This window comes from Phycodurus eques, chromosome 7, assembly GCF_024500275.1.
Source record: "Phycodurus eques isolate BA_2022a chromosome 7, UOR_Pequ_1.1, whole genome shotgun sequence".
NCBI lineage: Eukaryota > Metazoa > Chordata > Actinopteri > Syngnathiformes > Syngnathidae > Phycodurus > Phycodurus eques.
In genome coordinates, this window is record NC_084531.1 from 29,732,518 (window position 1) to 29,754,215 (window position 21,698).

Sequence of the window (21,698 nt, forward strand, 5' to 3'; positions counted from 1 at the left end):
TGTTTTTTTTCCCCCCCCCCCCCTTCTTTCCTATATTCGAGCGCAGTGTTAGTGTTCAAACATTGCAGGGTTACTTATCCGCTCCTTTCTACTGATGCTCCCCTATTAATCTCAACGTTGCGTCTCATCTCTTCACAGACACCAACCTGAAGCCTTTTCGTACCACCACCACCCTGTGCGTCCCCGACCCGGTGTTCGGCCACACGGAGGCGCACGCCCTGTTGGCTCCCGAGGGCGTTCCCATTCAGAAGCTGCTCCTCAGCTCTCTTTCCAGCCAAGGTCTCGGCGGCGGCGGCGGTGTGCATTTTGAAGTGTGGTGCAGGTTTGGAGGCGTCAAGTTATTACTCGGTTCGAGCAAAGCCTGGCATCCTTTAATTTGCTTACTTTCCCGCAGATATTATTATCCCAATGTCCGAGACCAGCTGGTGGCCAAAGGAATTCTCCCCTTGTCCAAGCTCTGCGCCATGGTCACCTTGCAGGGGCGGCATCCCGACGAGGCCCAGATGTTCTCGCTACCCTTGCTCCCGAAAGTGGACGGCCTGGCGACGCGTCAGCTTCATCCCTCTGGTCCGCACTCTCAACTGATATCAAGTATTTCTAAGTAGAGTAATCCCCCGCATATTCGCAGTTCACGTTTCACAAATTTACCTTTATTACGTTTGTTTCTGTGGAGGCTGCTGCAAGATACCACCAAAGCTCTTGTCTAAAATAAGTACAGCAAACCTCGTGAAGAAGAGGAATTGAAGCCCTCCTAAAAAGGTTTATACTCTAGTGTAATTGTTTCAAGATGCACAAGATGGCACCAAAGCATTACATTTGTCTTAATGAAGCTCCTCAACTGACTTCACATCCTTGGCAAAATCAAATCATTTGTAAGCCATTTATTTTTAAGGATAATGTTGTAAGATGACTTTGAAGTTATGTTACCTGTAAACTGCTTTGGGATCTCACTTTGTGTTATATTTACCGTGTCAGCTATTAATAGGGTTGCAACATTTCTATTAAATATTCATGGGGAAATTAAGATGCAGGATTTTGGAAATATTACAAATTGTAAACTTTCCATGGGAATTATGGGAATGAATGTGAATCAACTGGGAATTGATGGTAATAAAATAGCAAGGTATCTATCTTTTTGCACAATTGTCAAAAAATTGCATTACCAGATAACTAGCAACCCTTAATTGCTCAGTGACTGTTTTTTGTTTTTGTTTTGTCAATGTCTTTATATCTCCAAAGTGTTCTGTGTCAATTGACTGTCTGTTGTCGTACTAGAGCGGCTCCAACGACCGGAGACAAATTCCTACTGTGTTTTTTGGACATACTTGGCAAATAAAGATGATTCTGATTCTGAAATCAGGTAGTTTGACTCAGGATTATGCTAAAATGTATTATTCCCAACTATAATTAATTTCCCCATTGAGAACCAACCTCAATGTTTTAAATTCCTTGTTACCATAAATTCCTATTAATTCCCGTGGGACGTGCCCAACTTAGGTAAACCCTAACTATTAATATAGGCAATTATAAAAATAAATTAGGGAGGGCATCAATTACTCACATATTTTGTCCTATTTGGCATTTAATTGTGAGTCTTCTGTGTGTTTTGTCAGGCCTTCTGGACGTGTGCGTCCGCTACAAGTTCCGTCCACTGAGAGCGGACGTGCTGACTGGCAGAGGAGCCTCCTCGTCCCGCGTGACCCTCGTGGTTCAAGTGCACAGAGGCTCTGGTTTGCAGGCAGCAGCCAGGTAGAACTCTTTCATCATCCCTCAGATATCACTGCTTGGATCGCTAACACAACTCCAAAGTAATTCGGTCGCGTTTCTGCGTCGCAGAGTCGTAGCCCAGCAAGACGAAAGGTTCGACTACTTCGCCACCGTAGGAGTTAACTCCTACGTGAGCGTCCACTTGTCCTTCTTGCCCGACGGCGAGCCAACGTGTACGCGCATGGCCGCCAGGACCTTCTGCCCCGAGTTTGACCACCACGCCGAGGTGGGCTGTGACGTCCTCGTCCACAAGAGCGGCGGAGAAACCTGCAGTCTGGCCGAGCAGCTGGCGGAAGCTTGGGCCGTCTTCACCGTGTGGAACAAAGACAGCCGCAAAGGTTTGGCACCACATATTCAACTAATTCTTAATTAAAAATGGTGTATGGACTTAGTATGGTCTTTTTCTGTCCAGGTATTACTGCCAAGCCCCCAGATGTGATGTTGGGCACAGTGAAAATCCCGCTACTCGACCTCCTCCATAAAACGACAGGTGCGTTTCTCTCCTCCACAACTGTGTTAATGTTGAGTGATTTATTGATTGATTGTTAGTCAATTTCGAACATGTGGTACTTTTGTACAAAACCCCCCAAATTATGAAACTGTTATCCCATACTAATGCACTATTTACTGCCAGTTAGAAAAGGCAGCAGGAAGAAGTAAAATGTATTTACAACGTATCCCTCACCATTACCTAACTTTATTTATCCATCCTGAACTGCAAACAAAAATACCTCATTGTAATTCCATACATTCATAAATTGGATTTAAAAGGTCTACACGCACTTGTTCAAATGCCAGGTTTTTGTAATCTAAATTAAAAATAAGGCCAAGGTTATTATGGTGCTGGCCTTGCCTGGCATTTGAACACATTTGAGTAGACTTATATTCTCTGTATACAGCTTTTGGGGAAAAAAATCCAGGAGACTTTTTGACCATTTTTCATTTTCTGAAGATAAATGCTACAAATGGCAATATTTGTTTTGGCAATTTTGGAGTTATGTTTTCAGTAGTTTATAGAAATATAACAAATATGTTCATTTTGCTCAGGCATGCCTTTAAATAGCAAAATCAGTGAAACTAGGAATTTTGCTTACATTTTTCCCGAGCTGTACATACTGTATATCTTGTGTTTAGGTATTTCCGGCTGGTTCGGCATCGATGCATCCCGGGAATCCCCTCAAAGTCAGCACACGTCGGTCGGAGGCCTGGAGATCTCGCTCGGCTTCGCCCACCACTCCGAGCGGGAGCGGGTCATTCGGGCCGCTCGAGATTTGGGCTGGGATCCGGCCCAGGCTCGGGTAGACTGTGACGACCGAGGCGCCTGGGAGCAGAGCAACAGGAAGTTATCACTGACCTATTCCATGCCCAGAGCGTGGTTACCGCTCCACTGCCTGTTCCTGCCGGGACACGACACCCTGCAGCGCTCCACCTACTGCTACCTCCGTTACAAGTTCTACGAGCACGAGGCCTACTGTTCGCACATGAAGCACCCGTGCGCGGGCGAGGACGGTCAGGCCGTCGTGACGTTTCAGGGCAGTCGCACCGTGGAGCTGATGAGCTCCCAGCCGCTGATGTGGTACCTTCGAGAGGAGAGGCTTGAGGTACAAGTGTGGGTGGCTTTCCAGAAGGACAAAAGCCAGAAGCCTCGGGACACCGACCGCCTGCTGGGGTCCGCCTTCATCGATCTGTCCTCGCTTGCGAAGGCTCCCCAGCAGAAGTTGACTCTCAGCGGTATGGAATAATCAGCAATAAACTAAGTTAATTTCAACGCCAGTATATTTGCATAACTCCAGTTAAAAAAGAAAAAAAAGAAAGGCTGGTGACCAGTCAAGGGAGTACCCCGCCTCTTGCCCTCTTGGCTGCATCTTGCCTGTGACCCTAGCGAGAAGGAGTGGTATAGAAAATATATGGATGGAAAATACAGTATTTGGTCTTCATATTAGGCCCTGAGATGATAAAATAAAAACACACGACAACAACAACAAAAAAAGTCCTATTAAATACAAAACCATTGAAAATGCCACCTATCGATACAGATTTATCAATTCAGTAGCCAGGCACCTTTGCAGAAAACACTTGTGAAATGTTGCTTCATGCTTTGAGTGGGGCAATAGTAGCGCCAATTACTGAACAGATGTGTCATTTCTTTTTGTGTGTAGCTTTGCCATTTTAGGCCAATTTATAATATACTCATATACAACTCTACAAAAAAATTGAGATCACTGCAAAATGATCAGGTTCTCTCATTTTGATATTTAACGGTATATGTTTGCGTAAAATGAATATATATTTTTCTTTCATTCTAAACTGACAACATAACTCCCAATTACAAATGCAAATATTGTCATTAAGAGCATTTATTCGCAGAATATGAGAAATCGGTCAAAACAGCACAAAAGGTCCAATGTTTTTTGTAAAGCTGCCTTTACATTCATTTCTATCTCTTTGGTCTTGTTCGGTAGGAGTGTATCCGCTGTTCAGACGCTCGGCGGCAGACTTGCAGGGCGCCGCCCTGCGGGTGCATATCACCCTGACCGCCGGCTGCGTTCCGACCGCAGAAGACGACCCGATGGAGTCCGACAGCCAGGAGGAGACGTTAATTGAGGAGCCGGCGCCGCCCACGCCACCTTCCTCCCCGCCCCGAACTACGGAAAGCCAACCCACAACAGATGTCGCGTTGTCGCAGCTCGCCGGAATAATGACTGAGGACGAATCCTTCCCAGTCACGATTGCCGTGCACAGGGCCAAGAACCTGAATGGTGAGTCTGTGCGACCCTTATTACTTCCACCAAGGATGCTTTCACGTTCCCAGCTGTTTGTTAATTACCAAAGAAGGTGCCGACGTGGGTACTCAACCCTCCTGTTGTGTTGCAGGGCAGACTGACCCATATTTGAGTCCAGAACTTAAGAAAACAAGTTTTTGTTTCATAAATATTCGATAATAAAGGGTTTAGCTCCCACAGGCATCGTTTTTCATTTTTGGGGGGGAAATGATGGTTCCAAATGGTTCCACACGCCTTGGATTCAACCAATGAGAAGTGTGTGTGGTTATTTCAAAGCGTGTCCATACTTTTCTTTTCATACGACTGTGACGCACAGTCGTCGTGCCTTTTTTATGTTGTTTTTATACAATATAGTGCTGTATGTTTTTGTAGAAACTGTTGTTTTCTTTACTGGTGTTTTTTCTGTCGCTGGAACGGATTCATGGCATTTCAATTTATTCCAATGGGGACTATTGATTTGATAGGCAAGTAAATTCGAATTACTCGCTTGGTCACGGAACAAATGAAACTTGTAAGTCGAGGCAGCACTGTATTTTCTTGACTTATAAATGGTGATTTTGACAAACAACGTAACGGAAGGGTTCAAACCTTTCCACATTATGCTTCACTGTGCTTCATTGAATAATGAGTTCCGTTTCTGTTAGGCTGCCCGCCATCTGACAGCGGCGAAGGGACACCGTGCTTCTTCGTCTCGTACGTCGCCGCCGACTCCGCCCAGCCCGTATTAACGGCTGCGGTGCCCGACACGAACTGCCCCGTGTGGGACCACGAGCGCGACTGCAGGTGGGTGCTATTTCATCAGAAGTGACGCAGGAAGTCTCCACGGTGGACTATTTAACAATGCTTTCATATTTTATTCCTCAGGCTTTCCAAGCAGCTCCTACTCGACCCGCAACAGAGCCTGGTATTCAAAGTCTGGCACAAAGGCGCCGCAGAAGCGGAGCAGGTGATCGGCTTCGCCTCCGTCGACCTGTCCCCGTTGCTGTGCGGCCTGCGGTTGCTGTGCGGCTGGTACAACGTCACAGACTTCAGCGGCCATTGCCACGGTCAGCTCAAAGTGTCCGTCAAGCCGCTGAAGTGGGTGCAAGACCTCCGTGGGGAAAGAAAAGCCGCTGCAGACGCAGAGGTAAGAGAAAAGATTGCATTGCAAGTATTGTCCAGTCTTTTTTTTTTTTTTTTTTTTTTTTTTTTTTTTTTGCAAAGAGCAGTCACTTGGTGTAGTTTTGCTTTGTGTTGCGAGCCAAAATTTGAGTTCCGAAGTGCGGCCGCACGACTACAAAAAAAAAAAAAAAGGGAGCGACACACTCACCGATGTACTTTCAGCCATTTCTTGAACAGGACAGGCAACCAAAGTGACAAATGCAAAATGAATACCCTCACAAGGAGCATGGAGCAGACAGTTCAGTCAGTGACAGAATTGAAGTGAAAAGAAAGGAGAACCACACTCACCGTTTACTGTTACCATTTATTGTATAGGACAAGCAGTCTATGAGCTAAATACGAAATGAATACACTCGCAATGAGCGTGGAGCAGCCATTAGTTTAGTTAGTGACTGAAGTCAAGTGAAATTAAAGGAGAGAGACACTCAGCACAGTACTTTCTGCATTTATTACACGGAACAAGCAACCAAACACCAAATCCAAAATGAAAAAACACGCGTGGAAAATGGCAGGGAACAAATTTAACTCTGAAGTCAAGGTACCACTGTATGTTAATATTAGTAATGCTTGTTTTCCCCACAGCCTTTATCCCAGGTTGCGCCTTGCAGCTACCAGACCAGCGCCACGTACAGCAGCTTCCCTTCTCACATCAGTCGATACCCCGAGCAGCACATCACTTCACCCGACAGCATGGGCGCACTCTTTCCCAAAATGTTTGTACTGCCACACTTTTATGATTAATGTGCACATACTGACTTGTTGTTCTAACTCAACCGATCAAGTTACATTTTATCCACTTGTGCCTGCAATTGCTGCATTTGCAGGACTATAGAAAAACATTCTACAGTCATAATGTATTGACAAACTGAGAGAAAGAGACCCCTCGATTCACTTGTACGCGTTTATTGCCATCAGTCAAAACAAAAAATGTCAAAAGATGGTAAAAGTGCTTGACCACAGTGAGAATGACTTTTCAATTTTTTATTTCAAAAATAATTTTATAAATGTTTTTAGAAATACTCGTAGGAAAATAAATAATATCAAATGCATACATAAAATATATAATTTTCACAAGAATTTTTATTTAATCCACGTTTTGTTACATTATCACGTTATATGCATGTCTAACTATATCATTTTAATAAAAATCCTAGTTTATTTGATTCTACAAAAACATTTGTACTAGGAAATATAAATTACTTAGAATTTTAAAAATAATTATACATTTTGAATGACATGTTATATAATTGAAGTAAAATAGATGCATCACATGAATACATAAAATATATTTGTAATAAAAAGTATTTCAAATTTTTAAGTAAAAATAAACAAAAATAAAACTAACCAAATACATATACGATATATAAAATGTTAACTTTATTAAAATGTAATCACTTTTTAAAATAATTGTAATAAAAATGAAGCAACATTATATGCATTTACAAATTTTAATTTAATAAATACTAAATACTTAGCTATACTAAGAAATATAATAAAATGTATATGTGAAATATAGAAATTTAATTAGTTGTTATTAGTTATTTTTTAGAATTGAAAACAAATACAAAATATGCATACATAAAATAAACTTCTATTAGTATTCTATAAAGTTTTCAAATGTCAGAAAATAATAAAGGAATAACACTCACATATGATTAGAATTAACTTATTGAAACAATTAAATTTTAAAATAATTGTAAGACTACAATAAATATAACAAAATGCATATACACAATTAGAATTTTAAGAAATACATTTCAAATTAGAGAGCGATGATGAGCAATTTTATATTTACGTTATTAACCACTCTTCCACTTCTTGTCATCTCTTGACTAGTCCCGTGTCCAGTGAGAGCGAGCGGCACCACGAGCACATGGAAAAGGTGCGTCTTCATCATCAGAGCCTCCAGGACCAGGCTGCCCCTCACTCGGTCTGCGACGGCAGCGGCGGCGACGCCAACCCCTCCGGCTCTCTGCTCTTCGCCACAATCAGGTAGCCCGGCAGCATTTACTTCTCACACTCATTCCCCCCCAAGATGTGAAGTTAACCCGAGCGTCTGAACACGCAGGAAGATTATGAGCGAGCAGGACAACATCCAGAGATACTTCAGCAGCAAGCTCGCGTCGCCTGGCTTCCCGTGCGCCGCGGAACGAGACGAGCAGAAGAAGCAGGCTGAGAACGACACGTGTCAGCTCCTCGTCACGTCCCCGCAGTTAGCGGGCGATGGCCGCAGCGGTGAGCCTCTAGTGAACGCTCTGCTAATTCATGTCGTTTCAGTAGAACTGTAAACAGGACAGGACATAACGCATTGAATTCTTTCCTTGACCATGCTCGTAACTCAGATCTCTCGTGCAGTATCTCAAATCATCTTTCCCCATCGAAATGAATGGAAATGCCATTTATCCATTCCAACCACCCAAAAACATTCTGAACTTATTCATTTTATTCTTTTTTTTTTTTGCCCTTTTGACCACTCTTTCCTCACTTTCAGCAGCGTCTCCATCATCTCATGGACAGAAATCCGCAGCTAAGAAATGATCTTCACGTGTTATAGCCAATAGCGACTCCTTCCGCTTCAGTTTGATACATTGATTCCCAACCACTGTGGTATGAGAGCATGCCATGGGAAATTATTATTATTATTATTTCATTTAATTGGTATGAACACTTTTGCCTTCACACAAATGCATTTTTCTTCAACGATCTAGGCCAGTGAATTACAGTGACGGGCAGAACAATTAAATGCTCTTCCACTACACTGCAGAAGCGGCATCGTGAGGCTGTCTATGCACTTTTTCTTGGCATTTTTGCCTGGAGGTGAGATTTTTCTTAATGTAAAATATGTGCCTTCACTCATTAAAGGTTGGATAACACCGATAAAGTACATATCGTAGTCGTACTACGCCCGTACTGCTTCGCCAGGTCAACTACACGCGCACCTCACTCATGTTTTTGTGTGAGCTCCAACTTTAACTCAAATCGTCTGCTGCTTCTTCTTAGCCCTTACTTTCTTAAGCAGTTTAGCTCACGTATCTTCTTGTCGACTGACACTTCACACATTCAAACTTTTAGAGAAGAAGGCTGAAGTCATCATTCAAGCCATTTCCCCCATTTTGTCAATAGCTCTGCCTTGGTCAGATAACATGTAAGGATTTATTTTCTTGCGCTGCCATTGTAGTTACTTTCTCCCCACAAGGATGTATGTATGACGTCATAGTGAAAAGTTCCATTGTAAAAAGGAAACTTTTTTGGGGTTTTTTTTAAATTGAAGGTCAACGCCTACAAGCTATATCCTCCATCGTCCATGGTAGCTCAGCCAAGGAGAACCACCCTGAGATGATGAGGTCCACCCTGGGATCCTCATCTTGTCAGCGGCCGCCATTTCCGACATCTCAGCCTGAGGAAGAAGAGGACGGCGGGCGCAACAAGGAAGCAGAAGCCACCGATGATGATGATGATGATGAACAAGAAGAAGAACATAAATCACAGTGCAGCACTGAGGACGAGGATTATGAGGAAGAGGTGGTGGAGCCGAGGCATTTAAACGAGGTGACATTTTCCACGGATAAGACGAGTCCGTGGAATAGCTTCCTGTCAGACCAGGACACCCCAGAGCCTCAGGATGAGACGAAATCCAGCAGGAAACAGGAAGTCGTCGCTCAACGCCGCCGAGCCGACAGCTTTGACAAGTCGTCAGAAGCAGCTTCAAACTCGCAGAGCGACGACGAAGATGACAACACGGGGGCCGCGGCGGCCAGGGCTGTACAGTCCATGCAGGAGCACCAAGTGTATCCTCATTGCTAGTTTTAGTTCTCACACGAGGACATTTGAACTTACCGACATGCATTGAACCAAAACAAATGTATTTCCTCTGCATTATTTTTAGTTCTCCTTCACTGCCTACCCTTTCCAAAGCAGAGTTCCCCATATTGCCAGCTGTTTTAGAGCATTTTGACTGATCTTCCAAGACCCACAGAATATTGTGTTCTGTGACAATCTAAGCACCTAACAGAAAAACAGCAACAAAAAAAAGTTGGTTTCTAGCTTTTTCAGGTTCTTTAGCAATCACCAGTCGAACATGGGTTGGCTTCACCAAAAACACAGTTTCCTGACCAAAAAGAAACATGACAAGTAGAAGAACAGTGACTATAAAACTAAAACAAGAATGAGAAAGTGCTTTTGATGGCAACATAATAATTCAATAGGTGTGCAACTGCATGGCTCCAGCTAAACACCAGTGGCTTTTTCTTTTTGTACATGGCGTATGAGTGTATACTTTTTCAAACAAATTCCATCAGGTGTTGTTTTATTGCTTAACCCTTTTGCCCCAAAAGCTCCCTTCCCAACTTTTTCCTGCCCTCACACCAGCTGGAGGCCTCTCTCAAAGTGGTACGCTTGGCACCCTCTTTCTCCAATTCGTCCAGCGACGCAGTGAGTATAGCATTTGCAGCCATTTATCGTTTGTTGAGAAATGCTTTTAATCTACAATAGAGGCCTGATTTATGACGACTTACACAATCATGAACCTGTCATGTTACATAAACAACTGAAGTCAGTACAGTGGCACTTTGATTAACATCCTAATACAGAGGAGGGGTCGTCCTTGAAAGCCGTTTGCCCGTTAATTTGATCACTTTGTGGCCTAAAAAACACTCAATAGATTACAACATTGTAAATAAATGTAAAAAAAAGCTTGAACATGTTTGAAAAGCTTTAAGCTTAGCCAGACTTAAGCATTGCTGTGATGGTCTAATACTGCCGCGAAAGTGCCATTGCACATGCCACTTGTAAACGGCTTCCTCCAGGTTCCTACTTTGGCACACTTTCATGTGCTTAAGCTTACGCACAAATCCTTTATTATCTTTGGTAGGGTCCGCACCAAACTTCACTGCAAAATATCGGAGTTTGGTCTTACTCCTACTTATGTAAGTAACTTAGTTTTTGTCACGCCGTATTCCTCAGATACTTTGGCCACGGAAACTCCCCACTCCAACTTCCTAATAAGTTTTCTCACCTCCGTTACGACTGGATGCGGTAGTAAAGGGCCTGACAAAAAAGCAACTGTTTTGGTATGCTGCACCAAAATGGGTAGAACGTTCAAGAGACGAGACAGGACAAGTGCTCGAGTAAACAACAGGCATAGATACGAATAGGTAGATACGACACACCCCTTTTTAGCGGTTTGCCTACAGCGACGCTAAGCTAATGTCCATGCATTGCCTTTGATGGGAATGTCGCCCCTGCCAACATGACTGCAACTTAGGCACGTCCGTAAGCCTATAGCGCGCTGGCGTATCTGGTCCTCATTTACGTAACGTCCAGCCTCTGTTTGTTGATTGCACCAGCAAACAACAGTGGCCAACTCTGGAAGGAACACAATTTGTCCGCTACGAGGGGTCATATTGAGCTCTAACCAGACTCAACCATTCTGTCCGTTAAATCCAAAGTCCGTTGATTCCAGGTCCATTAAATCGAGGTTCTACTTTGGTTAAATTATTTAACTCAAACAAAGCACCTTCACATGAGGCTCATCGATAGTATTGGCCAGCATACTAGCCTAAATAATATGCTAGCACTTTACACAGAAGATATTAAGTCATTAAACTCACCCTTTGGCATTTTCACACAATAATAAATGTTAGGAATTTCGGCAAATTGTAACATTGGAAGTAGACTACGCTGCCTATTATTCATAGCTACATCGAGAGAGAAACACAAACACTTTCGTCAGTGTACGAGATGCATTCAAGGACCGGGAGCAAAACGAAGGCGTAAAACACTATCAATGACTAAAACAACAACAGCACCACGATTCCACCAGATGGCGCCAAAGTAATAATGTTATTGTCTCGAGCTCAGCATAAAATCAGTAAATAGACAAGATTTTCAGTGCATAGCTGAAGATAGTTTTCAAAATGAAATGAGCGAATTGGCGAATGCCGAACCGCGAGTATGCAGAAGTTAACGTAATATTTTTGTTTTGAGTCTTCCTCTAACACTTCTACTTTGATCCAACAACAAAGCCCCAGTTGCCACTCTGCTATGTATGAGCAAGGTGGAGTTCATACACGAAGCGTGAAAGTAATCACTATGCAAACTTGATCCATCAGTCTGTCAGGCTTTGTGTGTGTGTTCCGTAGTACACGTCAACTAAAATAAGGACGCTTTGCGTAACAAAAGAGCGGCACGTGCGTTTTGAATCTTGTGTCCACAGGGTTGACAAAGCGATGTGAGTGTTGTCAAGGCTTCACACCTTTAGGTCCCTCGGGACTATTTTAAGACAGGAGACAGACAGCTGCTTTTTTTAAAAAAAAATTTTTTAATTCCAAGAACAGAACATTCCCTCTCAGCCCTGAGAGGTTGACATAATGTTTTTTTTTAACTCGACGTGTGTTTTTGGTTTTGAATTGTTAACTGGGCACCTTAGAGCGACATGTTTTTGTTATTGGAAATACAAACTAGCTGTATAGTCAATCTCATTTTTTCCCCCTTGTTAAGCACAGTTAACCTGTTTAACCACTGTGTCTCATGTTTGTTTTATTGATTAGATACAATTCACCAAACTAATGGTTGTCTATTTATTTGTATTTGAGTTGATTACAATTGTAATCCTAGAATGGAAATTAGCATGCGTTTGTCTGATGTATAATAGTGATATATTATTATCTTTTTCAAAAAATTTTTAGGTTCTCTGTTTAGTGTGTGGCGGCACGGTATAACGACTGGTTAGCACATCTGCCTCACAGTTCTGAGGACCGGGGTTCAATCCCCGGCCCCGCCTGTGTGGAGTTTGCATGTTCTCCCCGTGCCTGCGTGGGTTTTCTCCGGGCACTCCGGTTTCCTCCCACATCCCCAAAACATGCATGGTAGGTTGATTGAAGACTCTAAATTGCCTTTAGGCGTGAATGTGTGCGCGGCACGCCCGCGACACTTTTGAGGATTTAAGTGGTACAGAAAACGGATGGCTGGATGTTTAGTGTACTGCACACATTTTTAAGTGCTACACAATTCAAATTTTAATTAAAATGATTATACACTCTTTCATATTTTTCAGGTGCAATATAATTTTAGTTTTTTACATTTTGATGAATTTTCCATTTATTTATTTTACACATTTTTAATCCCACAAGGGAAATTGTGAATTTGTCTTTTTTATTAGCTGTATTATTTTTGTTTTAATTTAATATAGTTTTTAAAATATATATTTTTATGTATTATAGTAGTTTTAATCCCAGTAGGGACTTTCAGCATGTTTGTCTATTTTTATTATAATATATTTATTTATATATTTTACCATTTTAAATTTGAGTTGTAATAAATTTTGAATGATGCACCGATTTTAATCCCAGAAGGGACATTACAGTTTCTCTTACTTGTTTTTCTCAATTTTAATTATATTTAGCTTTATTTTATGCATTTTATTCCTGTAAAGAAAAATGTTCCGATGTATGCATGTTTTTATTTTTTCAATTTGAATTTTATTTTATTTTATGTATTTTAATCCCAGAAGGGAAATGACAACCTTGTTTTTTTTAGGACTATATTATTTGAATTATTTTGTTTTAATTTAATTTCAATTTTATTCCGAATTTTCATTTCAACTAAAGTTTGAATTTATTACACACATTGTAATCCCAGGAATGGACATCCACGTTTCAAGTGCTATTTCTGCAGCCTTGTGCTTAAATAACTTTTTCTTCTTGACAGGAGCTGGGCCTCACGCCGCCTCAAATTCCTCGCAAGGGTCCTTGGCGCTGTCCCGACATGTCACCCACTTCCAGGAAAAGAGAGACGGAGAGATTCGCCAGAATATGCGCCACTCGCTTAGACAACGATGACGATTAGCACGCGGTCCAAGATAGTTTGGCTGTGTGTGTGTGTGTGTGTTTTGATGTACAGAAATGGGAGGAAAAAAGCTGTTGTAAAGTAAGTGTCCTATTTTGTATTTTTCTAAATAAATATTTGCCATCCACTCAGTGTCCTCACGAGAACAGACTCATTACGTTACACAGGTTTGGTGTCAAATAGTTGCACAGGTGACGTGGCTCATTTGTGTCGGGTGTGTTTTCATGCCTGGCATGCACATGACAGACTGAACGACTGATCGCCTCTGGCGATCTTGTCTTCTTACAACGCCATGACAGTTCGTATCTCATGTGCGGCTGAAGGCGCTCAGCTTTCAAAGGACTAACTTTCCTGTAAAGTAGCTTTAATGCAGCCGAGTGCCGAGTTGTCTTTGTGTTTAAGGACAGGTTGATCCTCAACCAGACTTTTTTTTTTTTTTTTGACGATGGTCGCCGGAGGAGGTTCTGCCGATTTTAACCCGTCGGTACCCATCAAGATCTTTTCGGCCGGGGCGGCCGGCTGCGTGGCGGACCTGGTCACCTTCCCGCTGGACACGGCCAAAGTCAGACTGCAGGTAAGCCGCAGCGACTGAAAACACACTTTATTTTCTTACGTAATCAGAATCAGAATCATCTTTATTTGCCAAGTATGTCCAAAAAACACAGTAGGAATTTGTCTCCGGTCGTTGGAGCCGCTCTAGTACGGCAACAGACGGTCAATTGACAGAGAACACTTTGGAGATATAAAGACATTGACTAAAAAAACAGTCACTGAGCAGTAAAGGGTTGGGGGGCATATTATATAGAAGGGCATATTACCTTTTTACAAAAACAAAGAAAATGTAAAATTCAGCCCCAAAGCTAGTTCCACTTGGGAACATGACATTTCAAATGCATGTCATCATGAGTAGACCCACAAAAAATGCTCAAGAATCCAAGGCAGAAAAGACATGAAGGCTGCCATTTTTGGGTCCTTTTGGCCATTTCCAATTGTCCTTCAAAGAGGAACTTGTATGAGAATTATTTTTAAAATCCGGAGACAGTTGACCGTAGCGACGTAAAATTTGGTGGTCAAGACGAGACAGACAAAAAAAGTCTCAAGAAGCCATGTCAGAAAATGTACAGTCAGTCTGTACAGTTTGGTTGGAAACTGTCATTTTGGCCATTTTCAAGTCCTTGCATGGTAAATGTATACAATCATAAATGTGTTTCTGAACATTTGCACATTGCTGACTAATGACTGATTAAACTAAGTCGGTTTGTGGTTGGGGGGATATTTGCTGTTTGATCAAATCAGAAGATGTCGAAGTCATGCGGGACCGTCTTCCTGTGATGTGAGAAGACAACGGTGGTCAGATAGACCATGCGCCATGTTGACTGAAGATCATTTACAAATGTGTTAAAGAAGAGATGCTTAGCGAAGTATTACTTAAACAGCCATGATGTACACTGTTCTTGGTGTTTGGTTTTTGTTCCTTACTGCAAGAATATAAAATATTTTTTAAGCTTATCCTGCTGGAGATGTATTATTTAAGTCATTTCTACTCTAACACCCTCCAAAGGGCAACTACTGCGGATTTTGTCTGATTGCTGCGAAATTTGAACCATCTACCAAATTGACGGGCGACATTTTCATCAGTGCGTGTGGGCGGAGCATGGCAGTCAAGTTTGCTGTCTTGTCATGAATCACAAAACTGGTAATAACATGTCTGCTTTTTGAAAATTCAAACCTTGAAGACAATCCGCTTGGCGACATGAAATTTGGCAGCCACGTCCGCACGGGTTGAATCGAGTTCAATTGTTTCACCTCGACCCCAAAAGGCTTCTCCAGTTTTACATTTTAAAGTGAAGTCTTCCTATTTATGTCTCTGTTGGGTGTGTCCCGTGGGGGAGATCACCATAAGGTTGCTGTTACCGGGTGTGCCTGCTGAACAACTGTCTTGCATAGCAACTGGCGTTCATCGTTTTCCTTACAGGGAAGACCCCCTTTTTTGGGATGTAAATGAACTGCCGACTCTGGACCGGAAGAAACTGCTTTCCATGTGTTGTACTGTGTGTTTCTGTCGTAGTTGTTTGGGCTTTCCAATGTAGAGGTCATTACGCGCATGTGATCTCTTATGCTTTCATCCTCTCTAGATTCAAGGCGAATCCAAGCCCTTGGTGAGAGGCCAGAGGGCCACATACAGAGGAGTGTTCGGCACCATCTTCACCATCCGGAGGACCGAGGGTGCCAGGGGCCTGTACAACGGGCTGGTCGCCGGCCTTCACAGACAAATGAGCTTCGCCTCGGTGCGAGTGGGCCTGTACGACAGCATGAAGCAGTTCTACAGCAGGGGCTCGGAGAGTAAGTGCAGCCATTTGGCGGAGAAAGGTGATGGAACACGTCGGCCTTTTACATGAATTACAATGTTTTCCCACATCTGCGAAACAGTCCTGACTTGTATTCATTCAAACTGCGCATTCCACCGTGCGTTTACGCTGCAGGCCTTCTTCACTGTAAATAACTTTTTGACAGCTATAAACTCATATTATAAAGTAAATGTTTTTATAGCTGTGGCCAGTGAGAGACCAGTTTGACTGGAGTTTTTTTTTTGCACACCACTAATTTTATTCTTTACATTTCGCATTCTGAGGGGTCGAATGTGGGCTGCGGGCCTTTCAGTGCAGTTCGCTTGTTCTGCGTGCACTTCGGCTGGTTTGGAAAATGGGTGGATGGACATCACGCACCCCACAGCTGTTTTGCTCTCGGTGCTGCCTCCACTGCCACGTTAGCACTTGGTAAATCCCTCCGCACCACGCGTCTGTGTGTTTCATAGATGCCGGCATCGCGGCCCGGCTGCTGTCGGGCTGCACCACGGGGGCCTTGGCTGTGGCCTTGGCCCAGCCCACCGACGTGGTGAAAGTCCGCTTCCAGGCGCAGGTACGCCTGCCCCAGGGCGGCTCGACGACCAGGTACGCCGGCACCATGGACGCCTACAGGACCATAGCCAGGGATGAGGGCGTCCGAGGGCTGTGGAAAGGTAAGAGTGGCCCCGGGAGCGCGTTGTCCTGAAATGTGGCTGATACTGTATCGGACCCTATGTGGACAACAATCGGTTTTGGATGCCTTAGTCAGTGTATCCAGTGTTTCTCAACTTTTATCGCGGCAAATCATGTTGGAAAAATCTCATGCATGGCACACCACCAAGGGAAAGTGTCACAAAAGGAATTTGGGTCATTCTAGAAATGAAGGACAGTTTATGCATTATCATAAAAAAGAATAACAATAAACCATCATATAGTTGGATTTGGGCAACTCAACCATCAGTGGTATGCATTTTATACTTAGGCAACCGAAAAACATTTCCAAAATATTGATGAGAAAATCTTTTTACTGTTAAATAAAGTTACATTTTATTTGAATACTAATTTGAGTGGAGTTAATTACTGTGACAGGGTTGCAAAGCAATGCTAATATTAGACTTGTTGCTCAAGAATCCATGCTGGCTTTGTTACCGCTTTGCAAACTGGTCAAGAACAAAGTTGTGATTTTTCACGGCACACTGGCGGTTGGGAATATCTGAATGACTCAATGGTGGTTTGGACTCGACGTCGATGTAATGCCTCTTGTGCAGGTTGCCTGCCAAACATCACTCGCAACGCCATCGTCAATTGCTGCGAGATGGTCACCTATGACATCATCAAGGAGCGCATCCTGCAGTACAAGCTGATGACGGGCAAGTTGGAACTTGTGTACGTTTGTGTCACGGAAATTGACCAGAGCAGGCCGCCGCATGTGAGCTGATGCTCATGACTGTCTTTTGAACTTTGGACTTGGTGAAGTTGCATGCCGCACGCTCTATTCGCAGTTAGACAATTGTATGTTTGTGGTCACGAGGCCGCTAGATGTTTAGTGTAAGTGTGACGACAGCTTCCTTGTTAGTCAGAAGACCTTGCCTGCCGCATCTGCCCAATGCAATTTCTCCATATTCCCCAACCAGACAACATGCCCTGCCACTTTACTGCCGCCTTCGCCGCCGGGTTCTGCACCACGGTGGTGGCGTCTCCGGTGGACGTGATCAAAACGCGCTACATGAACTCGGTGCCGGGCCAGTATGGCGGCGCCGTCAACTGCGCCTTCACCATGCTGCTCAAAGAGGGGGCCACCGCCTTCTATAAGGGGTACGTGCTGTATTAACTCATTCATTGCCGTGGACGTTTATCCAACCATGAACTTCAAGTACGTTAGCTCGTTTGAAAACCGCTGCAATGACAAACATCCCTGTAGATGGCGGCATTGCATCGCTTTGGATTTGAGATCAGCACCGCTTTTGAGTAGAAGATTAACACATTCACTGCCATTGACGGCTTTAGAAATCAAATATGCATGTTAACTGGGAAGGCAGGCAATGAATGAGTTAAAATTAGGGGTTGAATTTTTGGCATGCCCCGTCGATTATGAGGGAGAGAAATGCCAACAGTTGATAGTCGGAGAAGTTAGGCACCTCCCAATAAAACAGTGTTTATTTTTTCTGTCGCGGAAGGTAGTAGAAAGTGCGTGTCGCGATCCTGAGACTAAACGATGACGCACTTCATAGAGTTGAATGACAAATGCCATGTAAATAAGCAACTGACGTTCAGCTCCAGCCATGTGTGAGTCAGTGTCGCTCACGGCACATTTCTTGAACGATTATTTTGCCTTCAAACGCCTTTTCCCAGTCTGGTTTTTGGTGTAACAAAAGGAAAAAATATTAGGGTTAAATTCACTGTTCAGCTTGATGTTTCTTTTCACAAAGCTTGTTTTCTCCGCTTTTTGGTCAGAAACCGGTGTTTTGGTGAAAGCCAGCCCTATTCTACTGCCAATTAGTAAAGAATGGAAAGAGATAGAAACTAACTTTTTTTTTTTTTTTTTTTAAGTGAAAGAAGGTAGTCTCCTCTTTCTTTTGGTAGGTTCAGTGCTCTAATTGTCACAGAACACAATCTTCTGTGGTTCTTGAAAATAAGTCAAAATACTTTCAAACGGCTGGAAATATGGGGAACTCTGCTTTGAAAACGGCTGGCAGTGATTGGCTTACAGTGCTGTGAAAAAGTAGTTGCCCCGTCTCAAATTCTCATTTTTTTGCATAGTTTCCCAACTTTGTGAAAGATCATCAAACAAATGTAAATATGACACAAAGGTAACCCAAGTAAACTTAAAATGCAGAAATGGTGTTTATATTTAGTAAGGAAAGAAATCTATTCAAAGCTACCTGGTCCTGTGTGAAAAGGTAATTGCATCCCTTGTTAAGGGCCAAGTACCTTTTAGAGTATGGTTCTTTTTCTTTCATCAATAAAATCACCTTTAAAAACAGCATTTTATCTTTGCACGGGTTATCTTTGTCTGATATTTACATTAGTTTGATGATCTTTAACAAAGTGAATTTGAGAAGGGCGCAAATCCTTATTCACTGCACTTTAAGTAACAATGAAGTAACAACAAATTTCTCTCTCTTTTTGTATGTTTTAGATTCATGGCCTCCTTCCTGCGCTTGGGCTCGTGGAACATTGTGATGTTCGTGAGCTACGAGCAGATTAAAAGAGGTGTGGCTAAACTGCAGAAGTCCCTGGAGTCTTCGCTCTAACCCGCCTGGCAGGTTGTCGCTTTGTGTTGTGAAATTTAAGTACGGTATACCACTTAAATAAAATACAACTACACATGACAGAAACGGCCCAGGAAGGTGTTTGGGCCTGACCTCTGCGAATGGGTTTCCCACGCTAGTCGTGTTGTGCCTTTCCTACAAAAACAGCATGTACGATAACATTTCTTATCCATCCATCCGTGCATTTTCTGTACCGCTTAACCTCACGCAGGTCGCGGGCGTGCTGCAGCCTATCCCAGCTATCTTCGGGCGAGAGGGGGGCTACGCCCTGAACCGGGGGCCAGCCAATCGCAGGGCACAACCGCGAACAAACAAAACAACCATTCGCACTCACATTTACACCTATGGGCAATTTAGAGTCTTCAGTCAACCTCCCACGCATGTTTTTTTTGTTTGTTTGTTTTTACCAAAAATGCAACAAAATGTTTTTTTTTAAATCTGAAAAACAGATCAACTAAACAAAAAAGACAATATACATGCATTTTATTGTATGATAAAACTGGGAACTAAACATTAATTTGTATGATATATTGAATTGAGATTAAATAAGAAATATCGTCCAAATAACAGACAGAAAATAGATCAAATAAATTCAACAATTATGGTCAATACATGTTGTTTTTAATATTAGAAAAAAAATAAATGATACATATTTAATAGAAGTTTATGTTGGAGACAATTTTTTTTTTTTTTTTTTTAAACAGGTACGCCTTTGTGAAAACAATAGAAAAAGCAAAACATACGTGAATTCAACCATTTACATACTCGGTAAGATGAAGTTTTGTTGGCTTTGAAAGTTCCACTGTGGTTTAAAAGGACACTTCAGAGGCTAATGACACTCGAGTTTATTTCTTTTAGTTTTTCATTATTATGGATGGTGTGATGAATGAGTACCCTTTTTTACAGTCAAACTGGTGTAGCCTGTCCATGATTGTGTGTGTGTGTGTGTGTGTGCGCGCGCGCGCGCCACTACTACCACGACGCTGGGTGAGTTTTTGTTTTTAAGTGGAATTTTTCGGGATTTCTTTTTCTCTCGTTTAAATTTGCATTCAAGCTTGTGTCGAGTCATTGTCACAAGGCCATTGCGAACCAAGATAAGAGTACACAGAAATAGTGCAATACTGAACATGGACCCACTTTGTCTTCGTTTTTGTTTTACCATCGTCTCATGAAATACTACAAAGACCTCTTGTGGAGGGCTCAGCACTTATTTAACATTGCCTTTGTTGACAGTGCATTTAAATGTGTCTCAGTTTCCTTGTTTGTGGCACAAATAAACCTCGCAGATGTGACTTGCTCAGATCCATTTGCAAAATAAATAAAAAAACAACCCTTGGGAAAATATTTTTTTCAGTCAGTTGTTTCGATGACAGCGCTGACAAGCAAGATTTTTGACTTTAAACAGTTGCTGTGAATTTTGAACAGTTTGACTTGTATTTTATTTATTTAATTTTTTTGGAGAAGGTTAAATTAAGTTCACATGTAAAGGTTAAAGTGCATTTTAGGTTCATTCGAATTTCACCCAAAAGCAGAATAAAGTGGTGCCTTGAGATACAATTTTAATTGTTACGTGACCACGATCATTACTGAAAACACTCGCATCTCAAATCATCTTTCCCCATTGAAATGAATGGAAATGCCATTAATCTGTTGCCGTCTTGATCTTCTTTCCTCCTGGGTGAGCGCAAATGACTCTAAAATAGTGCACATTGTGTTCCACCCAATATTCATGTACAATAGTCTTTGTTGACAGAAATGAATGACATCTCGCTTTGGGGCCGCCCGATCGGGTTTTTCAGGATGGTTTTGTTTGCACGCAATTCCAGCCAATGCAAGCCTCTTTCAAGCAAGACGTCCCACAGATTTGCCACATCAAAAGACATTGAGCCACCATTTCGCATATATTATGTTGATAATATTGGTTGCATGAATTAGCTACATTAGAAAGTGTTCAATTTTGTGTGGGTTTTTTCTTTTTTTTAAACAAAATAAAAACAATTAAAAGCTGACTTTTCTTTGTGTTTCAGATGAGAAGTATAACTTACAAAATAGGAGCGGAGTGAAACTTTAAAAGCTTTTAATCTGCATTTTAAAAAGCTATCAAGTGCAGTGTTGCACTCCAGTCCTGCAGAGCGCAGTAATGCTCATTGGGTACAGGTGTCAAATAAGGGTTTAAACCCCAGGTCAGAGTGTCAATTTCAGCTTTCAAGCCAGGGGTGGGGTTTCGAAGTTTGGTTTCATGTTAGGGTTTGAAAGGCCAGGGTTGGAGTTTTAATCAAGGGGTACGGTTTCAAGCCAATATTAATGTTTCGATCAGAAGTTACACTTTCAAAGTGTGGTTTCAGGACTGGATTGGGATTTGAAATGGGGGTTCTCGAGCCTGGGTTAGGGTTTCAAGACAACATTGGGGTTTCTAACCACAATTGGCCTTTCAGTTGAGGGTTAGGGTTTCAAAGTGTGCTTTCAAGCCAAGCGTGGGATTTAGAAATAAGGGTTTATGCCTTAGGTTAGGGTTTCAAAGTAAG

At 42.4% G+C, this 21,698-nt stretch overlaps 2 protein-coding genes across 12 annotated transcripts in view; both read left to right on the forward strand.

Moving 5' to 3' along the window:
• Positions 1-13,683, forward strand: part of c2cd3 (C2 domain containing 3 centriole elongation regulator) — a 26,704-nt gene extending 13,021 nt beyond the window's left edge. For 7 of the 8 annotated variants that reach the window (XM_061680907.1, XM_061680903.1, XM_061680909.1 and 4 more), the window contains 15 exons: positions 139-322; positions 395-567; positions 1,614-1,749; positions 1,837-2,105; positions 2,180-2,257; positions 2,902-3,498; positions 4,230-4,526; positions 5,195-5,333; positions 5,415-5,676; positions 6,294-6,424; positions 7,548-7,703; positions 7,780-7,946; positions 8,983-9,499; positions 10,046-10,142; positions 13,419-13,683. In XM_061680907.1, coding sequence (XP_061536891.1) covers positions 139-322; positions 395-567; positions 1,614-1,749; positions 1,837-2,105; positions 2,180-2,257; positions 2,902-3,498; positions 4,230-4,526; positions 5,195-5,333; positions 5,415-5,676; positions 6,294-6,424; positions 7,548-7,703; positions 7,780-7,946; positions 8,983-9,499; positions 10,046-10,142; positions 13,419-13,556 — 3,341 coding nt within the window. In that variant the 3' untranslated portion in view covers positions 13,557-13,683. Of the gene's footprint in view, positions 1-138; positions 323-394; positions 568-1,613; positions 1,750-1,836; positions 2,106-2,179; positions 2,258-2,901; positions 3,499-4,229; positions 4,527-5,194; positions 5,334-5,414; positions 5,677-6,293; positions 6,425-7,547; positions 7,704-7,779; positions 7,947-8,982; positions 9,500-10,045; positions 10,143-10,673; positions 12,437-13,418 lie in introns of those variants that run through there. The other variant, XM_061680908.1, reaches the window with a different exon arrangement.
• On the forward strand, positions 13,550-21,182 carry LOC133404733 (dicarboxylate carrier SLC25A8-like). Of its 4 annotated transcripts, XM_061680913.1 has the most exons (7): positions 13,550-13,637; positions 14,002-14,130; positions 15,692-15,926; positions 16,372-16,575; positions 17,170-17,271; positions 17,536-17,716; positions 19,041-21,182. In XM_061680913.1, exons 2-7 carry the CDS (start codon positions 14,002-14,004, stop codon positions 19,153-19,155), a joined length of 966 nt encoding a protein of 321 aa, XP_061536897.1. In that variant the 5' UTR covers positions 13,550-13,637; the 3' UTR covers positions 19,156-21,182. The 4 variants fall into 4 exon arrangements, with proteins under 4 accessions (XP_061536897.1, XP_061536900.1, XP_061536896.1 ...); XM_061680916.1 differs by having other exon boundaries at positions 13,581-14,130; positions 17,170-17,287; positions 19,041-19,132; XM_061680912.1 differs by having other exon boundaries at positions 13,582-14,130.
• The last annotated feature ends 516 nt before the right edge of the window (positions 21,183-21,698 follow it).

Excerpts from the sequence above, each read along its gene's own strand:
- LOC133404733 (XM_061680913.1), top strand. The coding sequence starts at position 14,002 with ATGGTCGCCGGAGGAGGTTCTGCCGATTTTAACCCGTCGGTACCCATC. Across the intron at positions 14,131-15,691 it reads CGGCCAAAGTCAGACTGCAG|ATTCAAGGCGAATCCAAGCC; the intron begins GTAAGCCGCAGC and ends CATCCTCTCTAG. Across the intron at positions 15,927-16,371 it reads CAGCCATTTGGCGGAGAAAG|ATGCCGGCATCGCGGCCCGG; the intron begins GTGATGGAACAC and ends TGTGTTTCATAG.